General features: G+C 39.7%; 1 protein-coding gene across 5 annotated transcripts in view; it reads left to right on the forward strand.

Moving 5' to 3' along the window:
• The first annotated feature begins 381 nt into the window (after window positions 1–381).
• The window catches only part of HEMG2 (Flavin containing amine oxidoreductase family), a 96,502-nt gene continuing 82,217 nt past the window's right edge, over window positions 382–14,666 (forward strand). For 2 of the 5 annotated variants that reach the window (XM_077371031.1, XM_077371030.1), the window contains exons 1-4: window positions 382–642; window positions 1,903–1,942; window positions 5,456–5,591; window positions 5,793–5,858. In XM_077371031.1, the coding sequence (XP_077227146.1) occupies window positions 612–642; window positions 1,903–1,942; window positions 5,456–5,591; window positions 5,793–5,858 (273 nt within the window). In that variant the 5' untranslated portion in view covers window positions 382–611. Of the gene's footprint in view, window positions 643–1,902; window positions 1,943–2,141; window positions 2,331–5,455; window positions 5,592–5,792; window positions 5,859–14,666 lie in introns of all 5 variants that reach the window. The other 3 variants (XM_077371029.1, XM_077371032.1, XM_077371028.1) reach the window with 3 other exon arrangements.

A 14,666-nucleotide genomic window follows, 5' to 3' on the forward strand; every position in this document is an offset into this window, starting at 1 on the left:
AGAAAAACGTAAAAAAGGGTGAATTGATTCTCAAGCAGTGAACCATTATTCTCATAGAAACCGTGCTGTGTTTGGTTGCTTGTTTTGGGGGGATTGTAGGAGTTTCAAATGCATGAGATCTTCCCAAAAGCATGTTTGGTTGTCATTTACACCTTTGACCACTAGACAACTTCTAGACATCATTATTGGTTTTTATCTTAGGTGGCGCCTACGTGGCGGAGATGTTCCCTCCATAATCTTCTCCCCTTTTTTCACCAAAATGGAGAAATTTGTTCAGGGAATTAGGAGAAATTCTTGTCTTCTTCTTCTTCTCTCTCTTCCACCTATATTTTGATAATGACACCCTACTTCTTCCGCTAATTTCCTCGTGCAACCAAACACTACTCGCAAATCTCCCCCCTAATATTCTCTCCAATCTTCCAGTCTCTTCCATTATTTTCTAATTCTCTCTTACTTATTTTTCTCCTATTCTCCCAGCCATCTACAAGCAACCGAATAGAGCGGTCCGTTTAGGGGGAAATATCATTTCCCTTTCTTCTCTCGCACACTCATTTACTTGTCCGAGTTTCAGAAGATCTGAGAGAGCATTTTCGGAACAAGGAAGCTCTTCCATGGCATCACCCATTCAACAAGACAAGAAAAGTAACCGCTCTCTCGCTCTCTCTCTCTCTCTCTCTCTCTCTCTCTCTCTCTCTCTCTCTCTCTCTCACACACACACACACACACACACACACACACACACAGAATTTCGTTTGAATTACAGAGCTGATCAGAATTTCTGTAAACAGGAACAAACCCTAAGGCCCTGTTTGGATTGAAAGAAAGTCATTTCTGATGGCAATATTTATCTTGAGAAAATTTCCCCACGATTTAGAGGGAAATGATATGAATTTGGTTAATTTAGAGGGATATTATTACAAATTAAAGGTCACTCTATGTTAAAATTGAAAATGTTCGTTTCAAGCTATCTCTTTTTTTGTGTGTCAAAAAAGTAGGAAAATTTGGAATTATTTTTACTTTTCAAACTTTTCCAAAAATTTCTGCAATCCAAACAGGCCCTAGGGAAACACTTCGATTTTAACAGTTATTCAGATCTGAAATTCAACCAATTGAAATTGAAATTTTTGAAAGAACCCGTTTTCAATTTCTGGTGAGCGTCTTTGATTCTATATTCTCAAAGAGTCATATCAGTTAGTTACTTAAAATCGTAGAAGAAATTCAGAAATCTAGGGTTTAATGTCGATGATGTGACAAACTAGTTTGATTAGCAAGTGCATTGGATAGTTGAATCTGAAAAAAATTTCACAAAATTTTCCATTGTACTTGAATTTTTCTAAACCTTCGTTTCTTGTGCTGTAAATTTCACGCCTTTGTACGATCAGAATTTTTAGTTTTAATCTTAGGCCCTGTTTGGATTCCAGGATTTTTCTAGTAAAGTTTTGAAAGGAAAATATTTCTAAAATTCCCTACTTTTTTTAACACATGAAAAGAGATAACGTGAACCAGCTGTATTCAATTTTAACTTGGAAAGACCTTCAATTTGTGATATTATCCCTCCAAATTAACCATAGTAAAATAATTTCCGTGAAAGAAAAAAATTTCTCGGGAAATTTTTTTCCATCAGAAAGGTTTTTCTTGCAATTCAAAGAGGGGGCCTTATTGTCTTATATTTATAAACGAAAAGTAGAATTTTCTTTTACGCCACATGTGCCACGTGTAGGCCAACCCTAGAAAGAGGGGCCACACATGAGGGGGATTGTTAAAGTATAAAAGATTAAATAACGCCTTCTCCAACAGCTTAAGCTTTTGGAATAACTGGTTGCTTGACAGTTATTAGTGTGTATATATTTTACGGAGGAATGGCGGCATTTTTTTTCTGAGATTCGAAAATTGGATTTTCAGGATCTGTTAAATCAGTGGCAGTCATCGGTGGTGGAGTTAGGTATGTTTCTTTACATTTTAATGTTTTGGTTGATAATGTTGTTTTGGTTGATAATGTTGAATTTACACTTTACATTTTAAACTGGTATAGACTGTATTATGTTGATACTTGTGCAGGATACATGTGCATATGGATATGGAGTAGAAAATTTTGCAACATATGCACTTTATACATCTAATTTACAATAGAATTCTTGCAGATAATTAGGATCACCAGAGCAATGAGATATTTTCCCAATGCCGGCCATCCACAACAGGGCCCATTAGATCGAAAGACTCGAAATTTTGTTAGATCGATAATCGGTAAGGGGAAAAGAAAAAAAGTGAAATGATAAATGCGCCCCTTTTCATCAGTCGGGACACCCAGCTGTATTGTACATGTCAATCAGGTCACTTCATTCCTTCAAATGTCAAGTACATCAGCCCCTATGCAGTCATAGATACCAAGTAATGAAAAGGGGTACATCAGCCCCTATGCAGTCATAGAAAAAATTGTGATTCATTGTTAATGTGGAAGAAACAGTTATAGTTCTTTGAAATGAAGTGAAACAAAAAATTGAGAAATAAAATAATTAATTTTTTAATTTTCCAAATAGAAAAAAAAACAAAAAATAAATTATTAATTTTTGAATTAATCAATAAGAAAAAAACCCCTATAATGAAACATATGCGATTTCTGGTTACAATTTTTTTTGAATGATTTTTCTGGTTACAATGTTAAAATTTTAAATGTTTTTTTACTAGCAATGAATACAATGTTAAAATTTTTAATGGTTAAACCCCTTTTGTTGTTTCTATGTTTTAAATTTATAAATAATCTAGATTTAAAACTTCAAATTTTAAACTTTTTAAGAAAGTCACATTATGTTTCCTGTCCCCTCTTTTTGTGTATTCTTTGCTAGTAAGTTTAGTCACACCTCTAAAAATGACAAAGAGGAAAAAATGCACTTAAAATATTCCCCTTCCCCCTCTTTGGGTTACCAATGGTAGATCGGTATGGGCATGGTGCTTTACACTAATTGGCATAGGTGTACACTGTACACACACATGTAAGGGATTTGGTGCAAGTATGCACTTTTCACATTTAGTGTATGAGACTCTGAGGAGCCACTGACTTATCCCAAGGTTTATATTCACCGCTTTTGCTCGTGTTGAAGTTTTTTCTATGGATTTATTGCTATTGCGTATGATATAAGGATAGATTAGTCTTTTTTTTTATTTCACTTATAAGTGGCACATAAGAACTATTCTCAACGTTCTTCTAATAAAACGTAAGAGGAAATATTCTCAATGTTCTTCTAATAAAACATAAGAGAAAATTCGTGAGTTATACTCTCCCCGACCTTTCTCCTTCCCTTTTCTTTCATTTGTTCTCTTTTTTCTTTCTTTATTCTTGTTTCTTACCTCAATTTATGTTCTCTCTTTTTGTTATTTATATTCTAATATAGTACCGAAGCATTGATATCTTCTCATTCCCTTAAATCCACTCTCTCTCTCTCTCTCTATATATATATATATATATATATATATATATATATATATATATATATATATATATTATATGGGTTTTGCTAGCGTCCATCGCAAAAGGCATTTCGCAGGTGGTCTGTCGCATGTCAGACCAGCCACCTCATGAATGAAGCATCACCTTTTGTCTCCATTCATGAGGTGGGTGGTCTGACATGCGACTGACCACTCGCGAAATGCCTTTTGCGATGGACGCTAGCAATTCCCTATATATATATATATATATATATATATATATATATATATATATATAGAGGAAACTGTTGGTGAGCTTAAGCTCACCAAACTTATGGTGAGCTAGCTTGCCCAATCACATGGGGGCCCACTTTGTTAGGATGATCCAAACCATTCATTTGAAAGTCCCTTACATAGATGGGGGGTGTACCAAAAATCAGCTCCATAGGATCATCCTAACCCCTCCATTTGTGGAGGACAAAAATGGACAGACACAAATCTGCCCCATTTTTGTCCTCCACAAATGGAGGGGTTAGGATGATCCTATGGAGCTGATTTTTGGTACACCCCCTATCTATGATAAGGCCTTGCAAATGAATGGTTTGGATCACTCCCCAAAATGTGGGACCCATGTGATTGGGCAAGCTAGCTCACCAACAGTTTCCTCATATATATATATATATATATATATATATATATATATGTTTCTTTGACTGGTCTGTACATATGTTGTAGATAATTGGAAACCCTATACCTGTCTTTTGCTGATCGAACCATAGGATTTAGGTTTCTTCCTTCTTTGTGCATAGAAACTCGTGTGGTTATCTATGTGGGTGACCGTATTCCTATTTTTTTGGGTCAAATCAAAGAGGACTAGTGATAGGATATTATTTTATTGGCGATGTTGTTATTGAAAAACTGCGAAAGCTTGTCCGATGTTCCATTGAGAAGACTTTTGCTATCGAATATATTCCAGATAAATATTTGTCTCCATGTATTCTTACTCTTGGGTAAATACATTGTTCTCTTTTTTTTGTTCACCTGGGTTATACTTCATCTGGATTCTAGATACAATCAAAGGTTCCTCGTTCCTATTCTATGCGTCACATTGTCGTCAAACATCATTGTAATTCTTAAATTTCTTGATTTGGACTGCTATATTTTGGTTGTGATATGGGCCATTTGACGGTTGATAGGTAAACCTAACATACCCATTCTTACGGAGATGTCATACTTACAATTTACCATAGTAAAGTTAAACAATGCCGACTACTTTCTCCAGGCTAAATCTATAAAGGTAGCCTTGGATCCCGATCCCAGGGGAAAATTAAAGTTTTTGGCCGAGGAATGTTTAGATGAATCAGACTATAGTTATGAAGAGTGGTTGTGAGAGAATTATCATATTATGACTTGGTTATGGAATAGCATGAAACCACAAGCTAGTGCGAATGTGATGTTTTTACATGCTGCCAAAAAGTTTGAGACCTGGTGGAAATATTTCCTATGTTTATGAATTGTTTGAGAATATTTTCTTCTTGTAGTAGGGGAACAAGACCTTGGATAGGATAGAATGGAAGGAAATGATCCACGTAGAAGAACCCAACTAGAACCAGGATTAGAGCCGGGTAGATTCCTTTTACCTTCTTTATGAATTTTTTTCTAAAGGATTCATTTAGCAGACCCCAACTAGTTTGGGACAAAGGCCGAGTTGAGTTGAGTTGAGTAGAGTTGAGTAGGGGAACAAGACAATCAATGAGTAGTTGATGAGAGGACCATCCACAATGAGAAGACATCCAAGAGAAGTTTTGTCGATTCAAAGTGGCCTATTTATTTTATTTTATTTTATACATTTTGGTTAAGCCTTTGGAAGTTTGTATTACTGTTTTATAACCGTTAGAGGGTACCATGTGTCTATTTCTCATTAAAAGAGAGCACCCAAGTAGTTATACCCGTCTCTCCTCTTCTCTTGATGTGTGTCTTTTTATCCTAAGTGCTTGTTTCTTGATTCTGACATTTCTGAGATGATTTCCAGTGGGCTTGCTGCAGCATATAAGCTGAAATCACAGGGTCTGGGTGTCACCGTGTTTGAAGCTGAGGAAAGAGCTGGAGGGAAAATAAAAAGCTCTTCACAAGATGGTCTGATATGGGATGAAGGAGCAAATACCATGGTAGGTTTGGAATTAATCTAATGAGTTACTTATGCATTTGGTTGCAATGTTAAGCATTGAGCGACTTTTTAAGAGGAAACTTAATCAGAATGATTTTTTTTATCTTCAATTGTACATGATATTTAGCGTCATTTTAAGAAATTCTCTATCAAGACAATGATTCTTTTGTTAATGATCTATTTTTCTTTCTCATTTGTGCAGACTGAGAGTGAGATAGAGGTTGGTAGGCTGATTGATAATCTAGGGCTTCGGGGAAAGCAGCAGCTGGTAATGAGTTTTATTTGCATTTACAGAATATGAGGGCATAGCTTATGACTATTCATTCTACATTCTGCTTATCATCAAAATTTATTTGGGCCTTTTTTTATCTTCATAAGAAAGAGGGAGTACGATATGCTCCGTAATGTGTTACTAGGCTAAAGTTTAAATTAGCATTATCTGTGCAATTCTCTGACAAGGGATCATTATATTTTTACTGCAAAGGTTTGAGATACTCTCTATAACCTTCATGAATTATAATTTATCGCTTCCATGGATTGCATTTTGCAAATTCTCAAAATTTTCCGTGCCTCAATTCTTAATTCCACCAGGGCATAAATGGAGATGTTTTTAGAAACATCTCAGTATAAAAGTTCCAGTGTCTCATACCAAATTCCATGAAGTCATCAAAATGATGTACTGATGCTAATCTCAGGTCTTTTTTATTTATATATTTTTTTATTAGTAAGCAGAGATGAATATCCAACCTTAATGCCATTTCACCATAGCTCCATATATTATTTTCTCACTTGATATACTTGATTGTGGTTGTGAATCCAATCTTAATCATTTTAATGATAAATTATTAACACAAAAGTTCTACATCTAGCTATATTTATCACAGAATAGTTTCAGTGGTAACATGAAGGGCATAAATGGAGATGTTCTTAGAAACATCTCAGTATAAAAGTTCCAGTGTCTCATACCAAATTCCATGAAGTCATCAAAATGATATACTGATGCTAATCTCAGGTCTTTTTTATTTATATATATTTTTATTAGTAAGCAGAGATGAATATCCAACCTTAATGCCATTTCACCATAGCTTCATATATTATTTTCTCACTTGATATACTTGATTGTGGTTGTGAATCCAATCGTAATCATTTTAATGATAAATTATTAACACAAAAGTTCTTCATCTAGCTATATTTGTCACAGAATAGTTTCAGTGGTAACATGAAGGGATGATGTATTTTTGGAAAGAGGTTCTGTATCAGTTTTGTGATAGGACATTGTTGGAAGAAAGTTTAGTGGCCATTTGAAAGCAGTACACCAGTTTTCCAAACCCTGGCTTAAATGTGAGATGTGATCTTAGTTCAGGAAGATTTTTTCTGTTGGTGGGATCTTGTGTTGATGGAAATCTAAGATCAATAAGTGGTGATGCTTCAAGGCGCGTAATCGCTTTCCTTAAGACAGATTTCGCCCCCACCAATAGTGTGCAAAGAGGATCCGCGAATTGCCTCCAAGATACATTGAAGCCTTGTAGGAATATCCTACAAATGTTTGACGATGCTTTGCAATAGCGGAATCAAACCCAAAACGCCCTTTAAGAATTACAAGCCTTGGAGAAATTCACTAAAACTGTTTCTGCAGAAAAACAGTATTTCATGCACTGTTTTGTATACAACTCAATCTTTAAAAACAAGAGAACAGGGGATTTCAAGAGAGAAAAGATCCACCAATAATGTTAAAAGCATCCCTTCAAAGTACCCTTTAGATTGGTTTGTACAATGGCCATTAGATCGCACCTCTTCGCGATATAACTAATTTGGATCATCCATAAAGTGTCCATTGAGATTGAAATCATCCATGACTGTTGGAAAGCAAAAGGACACGAAGAGATTCAAATTTGGAAGTGAAAAGATGTGTTCATTTTCTCCTGTTGGAATATGTAACTTGCCTAAGGGCATTTAGGACTTTGTACATTCCTTTATGTTTTAGTATAAAGATATCACTAAGGGGGAGATTACACTAACTCATTCATTTCTCTCTCTAAACTTTCGGTTAACATGGTATCAGAGCCTTAGGGTTTTATGATCCCTAGGGTTCTCTATCAGCCTCCACCTTCTCCGCCACCCTCACATAGCCGAAACCCCCCTTGCCTCTCGTCGCGAAACCTTAACCCCAACTCCAGCCAAACTTTCATCTGAGGCACAACGGTATGCTGTCTTTTTCCTCTTGAGAATGAGTCGTTTCCTCTGAGCCGAAGGTATCAGCCCCCCCCGTCACCATCTTCTCTTTCCCTGCGCATACCCCCGGTCCTCTCTTTGCTCGCCCCCTTGCAGCCACCCGCACCTCCTGACCGGAAATTTTTTTCCAGGAACTAGGATTTGCACCCCCCCAAAATTTTCCTGGGAAATATTTTCTGACCCCCCCCCCCTCCCCCACAAATTCACTTTCCCGGAAATTAGTTTCCAGGGCTGCGATCGGCCCGGCCCTGAAATTTTTTTTTTCCAGCCCCCAATTCCTAGATTTGCAGGTAAGCCCCCCACCCTAAGTTTTTCAACCCACATCATTTTTCCTCCTCTTCCTTTCATCCCTTGGTAAAACCTAAAACCCTTTTCTCCCTCTTACTATGTGTTAGATCTTCATCTCCTATCCTACTTTGATTCTTGTTTGTCTTTGCGGCTCCTCTGTGTGCCCCATGGCTTCCCTCTTGTCAGGCTTCGTCGATGACCATCATTCTTGTAGCCGCGTCTAGCTTTCTTCGCGTGTCCTAGTTTGCCTACCTATTCAGTTATCTACTGTTATTCGTCTTGGTTTGGATTGTCTGTTTCTTTCTTGCTTGTTGTTATGGAGGAGGTGCTTGACAATCCTTCCACAGGAGTGGCTCCTGGTATTCGTCTGACACCCTCTTTGGCGTCTTCTTCGTCATCATCTCTCTCTGTGGATGGATCATTCCCATAGATCACTACTGTTAACTTGGATGGGGCAAACTACGTTAGTTGGAAAGCAGCCGTCGAGAAGTATCTTATTGCCTGTGGGAAAGCCCACGTCATTCGTCGTGATCCTCCTCCTACGACAGATCCCACCTTTGATCGATGGGAATAGGAGGATGCTCTTGTTTGTACCCTTCTGTGGCAGAGTATGGCCCCTTACGTCTCTGAGCCATTGATGCTTTTGCCTACTGCGAAACGGATATGGGATCATGTTACTCTTCTTTACTCTGGCGTGGCAAACATTAGTCGGATTTGCTCTACCTATTCTGAGTGGGTGCGTTTACGCCGTGGTGATCTCCCTCTTGCCACCCATTACAGCCACTTCGTTGGCCTATGTCAGTAGCTTGATGTTTACATGCCGCTTACCAGGGATCTCACAGAGGCTACCCGTCAGAGGGATCAGATCCGTGTTGTGCAGTACCTTGGGAGTTTGGGTCTCTAGTACATGCATCTTCGTCAGCAGATTATAGGTTCTGGCGATATTCCTTCCCTTATTGAGGTTTACTCCCGCGTCCAGCAGTGCTCTCCTGGTGATCCAGTGATATCTGTTCCTATTGATGGTTCTGCTCTCGCGACCTATGATGGCAGTACTCGTCCGCCTCGTGGTGGGGCCTCCTCTGGTCGTGGCCGTGGTGGTGGTCGTTCTTGTGGTGGCCGTGGCCGTTCTTTTTGCACTCACTGTCAGCGCGAGGGACATTATATTGACCATTGCTATACCCTGCATCCCGAGCTTCGTTAGGCACGCTCGGCTCACATGGGTGCTACTACTGCTTCTGCTTCAGATTCCGCTTCTTCTGCTTCTGTTCCTGCGCCAGCGGATTCCGCCTATACATTATCCCGTGTCGATTATGAGGAGTTCTAGCGTCTGAGGCTCAGTTCTCGTCCCCCCTCTGCAGGTTTCGCCCAGTCAGGTAGTTCACCCACTACCCTTCTATCTAGGTCAGGGTCATGGATCATTGACTCTGGCGCATCCAACTACCTGACTGGTAACTCTTCTCAGCTTCATTCTTTTCGCTCTTTCTGGTCTCCCTCTCAGTCTATCACCCTTGCTGATGGGTCCACTACACCTATCACTGGTGTTGGTCATATCTCCCCTCATCCTGCTCTTCCGTTATCTTCTGTTTTATGTGTACCAAAATCACCATTTAGTTTACTTTCAGTTAGCCAAATTACTAAATCTCTTCAGTGTTCTGTCTCATTTTTCCTATCTTACTGCTTATTTCAGGATCTCTCGACTGGGAAGACGATTGGAACGGGTCGTGAGGTAGATGGACTCTATCGTCTTGACTGCCGGCCGCCTACTGTCTTACATAGCTTTGTGGATACATTTCATTGGCATTGTCGCCTGGGGCATCTTTCACTTCAGCGGCTGCAGCAGACTTGTCTGGTTCCCGGACCTTTTTCTACTTTTCAGTGCGAGTCCTGTGAACTCGGGAAACACCGTCGTGTGTCGTTTCCGTCCCGGGTCATTAGTCGAGTGTCTAGTCCATTTGAATTAGTCTATTCTGATGTATCGGGACCCTCTAGGGTCGCGTCTAGTACTGGCTTTCAGTATTTTATTGTGTTTATTGATGACTTCTCACGCATGACCTGGTTATATTTACTGAAGAGTAGATCTGACGTGTTCTTTGCTTTCCGCACATTTCCTTATGAAATTAAGAATCAATATAATTGCAATATTAAATGTCTTCGTACTGACAATGCTAGAGAATACTTTTCTGATACTAATGGCTTTCAATCATATCTCTCCCAACATGGGATTCTACATCAGTCTTCATGTGCGTACACCTCTCAACAGAATGGTGTTGCCGAGAGGAAACTTCATTATTTGCTTGAAGTAGGTCGCACTCTTCTTTTTCAGATGAGTGTTCCTAAGGCATACTGGAGTGATGCCCTTCTCACGGCGTGTTTCTTAGCAAATCGCCTTCCTTCCTCTGTCTTAGAGGGTGCTTCTTGTTTCGAGATTTTATTTCCTGATAAGGAACAATTTCCTCTGACACCTCGTGTATTTGGATGCGTTTGTTTTGTACATCACCTTGGACCTGGCCGTGACAAACTCGATCCCCGGTCTGAGCGTTGTGTCTTTCTGGGGTATTCCCGTAAGCAGAAAGGCTATCGTTGCTATAGCCCTCGTCTGTGTCGCTGGTTTGTCTCAGCCGATGTTACGTTCTTTGAGTCTGAGGCATTCTTCCACCATGGCGCGACATCTTTCACCCCTTCTCTCGAGTCCGAGGTCTCGCTTCCCTTACCAGATCTACCTGCTTTTCTTCTGTCATCTCCTATTTCCGTGTAGCCAGCTTCTGCAGGTTCTACTTCTTCTGCCACGTTGGAGAAGCCAGCTCCACCTAAATTTACACAGCAGTATCAGCGGCGCCAAGTTACAGATAAGTCTCTTCTACCTCCTCTCGCACAATCATCTTCTGAGCCAATGATCCCTCTCTCCCGCTCTCAGGTATCTTCTCTTCTGCCTTCCTCTGTTGTTTCTGATTCTCCTATTGTATCTCGTACGAAATCCCGTTCTACTGCACATCCTATTTCGAATTTTGTTTCTTATGATAAGCTGACCAGTACCTTCCAGAGCTTTGTTTCCTCCTTGTCTTCTATGTCTTTACCACAGTCAGTGGCTGAGGCTATTGAATATCCTGGCTGGCGTGATGCTATGAACCTAGAAATGGGCGCTCTTCATAGTAATGATACATGGGATCTGGTTTCCCTACCCCCTGGTGCCCGTCCTGTTGGTTGTCGGTGGGTTTTCTCCATCAAATACCTCCCTGATGGTACTGTCGAGAGCTTAAAAGCACGGTTAGTCGCGAAAGGATACACTCAGACTTTTGGTGTTGACTACACTGAGACCTTCAGTCCAGTTGCGAAAATTCCCTCTGTACGTGTGCTCCTGTCTCTTCCTGTTAATCATAGCTGGCCCCTTCATCAGCTGGATGTGAAGAATGCCTTCCTCCATGGCGACTTGACTGAGGAGGTGTATATGGAGCAACCACTAGGGTTTGTTGCTCAGGGGGAGACTTCCTCCTACGTGTGTTGCCTATGCAAGTCACTCTATGGCCTCAAACAATCTCCGCGTGCGTGGTTTGGGAGATTCAGTGAGGCAGTCATGCGCTTTGGCATGAAACAATGTGCAGTGGATTACTCAGTTTTCAGTTATCACTCTTCAACTGGGTGTATTTTGTTGATAGTTTATGTGGATGACATAATCATCACAGGGAGCAATTAACAAGGTATACAACGTTTGAAAACCTTCTTGCAAAAGGAATTCTCTACTAAGGATTTGGGTCAGCTCAGGCATTTCTTGGGGATAGAGGTTGCTCGTTCTTCTAGAGGCTTGTTCCTTTCACAGAGAAAGTATGTCTTGGACTAAAAGAAACAGGCAATCTTGGAGTTAAACTAGCTTCTACACCCATGGATCCTAATGTGAAATTCGTTCCAGAAGAAGGAGTTGTTGGAGGATCCTGGCAGGTATCGCAGGCTTGTCGGTAAACTTATATATCTCACGGTTACTCGGCCAGATATTTCATATGCTGTTGGAGTTGTCAGTCAGTATATGAGCTCTCCACGTACTTCTCACTGGGTTGCGGTGATACAGATTCTCAAGTATTTGAAAGGGGCTTCAGGGAAGGGATTGATGTTCAAAAGACATGGCCATATGAAAGTTGAAGGCTTCTCTGATGCAGATTGGGCTGGATCCCCAGCAGATAGACGGTCCACCACTGGGTATTGTACATTTGTAGGTGGCAATCTTGTTTCATGGAAGAGTAAGAAGCAGGATGTTATAGCTAAGTCCAGTGCAGAGGCTGAATACAGGGCAATGGCACAGACAAGCACAGAACTTATTTGGCTACGTTCGCTTCTTTCTGAAATTGGCTTCATTTCATCTTCTCCTTCGCAGCTTTATTGTGACAACAAAGCTGCAATATACATTGCCAACAATCCAGTCTTCCATGAGCGCACCAAACATATTGAAGTGGATTGTCATTTTATCCGTCAAAGAATCCAGAAAAGAGAGATTTGTACTGTGTTTACTCGGTTAGGGAACCAATTAGCTGATATGTTTACAAAGTCCTTAAACAAGTCAAAATTGAGTGATATATGTAACAAGCTAGGAATGTATGATATCTACATTCCAGCTTGAGGGGGAGTGTTGGAATATGTAACTTGCCTAAGGGCATTTAGGACTTAGTACATTCCTTTATGTTTTAGTATAAGGATATGAGTCAGGGAGAGATTACACTAACTTATTCATTTTTTTTAAAGGTAACGAATTTTATTTGAAATCAGGGGACAAGATGTCCCACAAGTTGAAACAGTACATAGTGCATGGGCACCAAATGGCCCCAAAATCATACTGAATTACATCGCATTCTCATCCGCAGAAGGGTATACTACCCTTGGCTCCGTTAAGAAAACTCCCGCCTTAGCCAAAGCATCTGCGTTTGAGTTTGCAGATCGGTGCTTGTGGTTAAGCAGCGGTTTTAAAACCCGAATCAAATCTCTGATTTCGTCTATAATCTGATATAGACACCATGAACCGCCACATCTCCCTTGTGCCCTCTCTCTAAACTTTCGGTTAACATCTCCCAACGGATAGATTTTCGCACAGCTGCGGTCGCCCAGTTTACCTGCGGTCGCCCACCGATATACTTCTGGACGTTTTATTTATTTTTGATCCAAAGAACCGCGTGGGTCCACCGGCCATACCTGCCTGGAAATCATATACATTTGCAGATTCCAATCTGCGGTCGACCGGCCTTGTTTGAAAATCTGTTTTATTTCTCCTTTTATTTTGATAAAACACTTTCACATATTTGGAATTGACCCAAAACATTTTGAAAATATCTAACATTGTCTACGTTATTGTTAATGGCTTACCCTTTTCAAAGCAGTACGTATGACATCAGAGCCTTCCAATTCCAGAGAATTATTGCTGCAATACATTGATGCATGTGTTGTACTTCGTTTCCTCGGCCAATCCGCAGACATACGTAAACCATTCAGCCATTGTTCAACCTTTTATAGGTTTTTTCTCATACTTTCTTTAAAATGAAGTCATCACGGGTGGTTTAGATAGTATATACTAACTTCCGTGTAGAGAAAGTGAGTAAAAATATATTATGAAGTCATTTGAACTTCACTCATAGTCTTCTGTAACTCCATTCTCGGTATTGTGCAGGTCAGAGCGTGTCAAGCGAATGGTTGGATGTTTAAAGTTAGTGAGACTAAGTGATACCAAATTTAGAGTTTTCGGAAGAGATGTAGTTTAGGTTGCCATCTAATATTTTCTTGCCAGTCCATCACCTATTAGGTTGTTGTGAATAGTAAAAAAAAAAAAGAGTTGAACTTTGGTGAGTTCACTTGATTTGGGACTTGGGTCCAGTTCCAATGACATCTTATTATTTTCGTGAAATGTGGAAATTCTTGTCCTTATTTACTGTCAGTGTTTTTACAAATCAATTGCATACGTGGCAAGATTTGGCAAAAAACTCATGGAGGACCAAAAATCAAATTTTTTAGTTTTTTCTCTAGTGCTTGAGGCTCTAAGGGTTTGTTTGCTCAGACTTGCACTCTGCCATAAACTCCAAGGAATTTTCCTTACCCCCCCTCTCTCTCTCCAAATCATCAATTAGTTTCTCCTCTAGAGTTTAATGACAACAAACTGAGATCCTTGTAGTTGGCATATCATATTTGAATGCAAATTTACTCAAAATATCTCCCCAACTCTACACTATGAATCATTGCGGTATTTGTTCAAAATCACGCAAAATTTTAAGGAAGCATCTTGAAGAGGGTCACCGTCCATCTCACAGAGTTTTAATATTTAGATGCTGCGCTACACATTTATGAAATTTCATTTTTTTTTTTGTGAAGAAATCAATGAATTTGAGTAATATCTTTCTTATTGTAGCACCCAATTTCCATACTGAAGGGATGGTTCAGAAGTCACCATTCTGTTTTGGGGTTGCTGAAACCTAAGCAAGGCAGTCTTTCTGTCCACTGTGAAGGGAAAGCAAGAAGAGAAGAAAAAAGGGAAGGTTGGTTAGAGATGACACTAGAATATATGATAAAGACTATTCTTGGAGTCTTG

This window comes from Tasmannia lanceolata, unplaced genomic scaffold (genome assembly GCF_043159265.1).
Source record: "Tasmannia lanceolata isolate RefF3 unplaced genomic scaffold, GAP_Taslan_0.1 ptg000037l, whole genome shotgun sequence".
In the NCBI taxonomy this organism is placed as follows: Eukaryota; Viridiplantae; Streptophyta; class Magnoliopsida; order Canellales; family Winteraceae; genus Tasmannia; species Tasmannia lanceolata.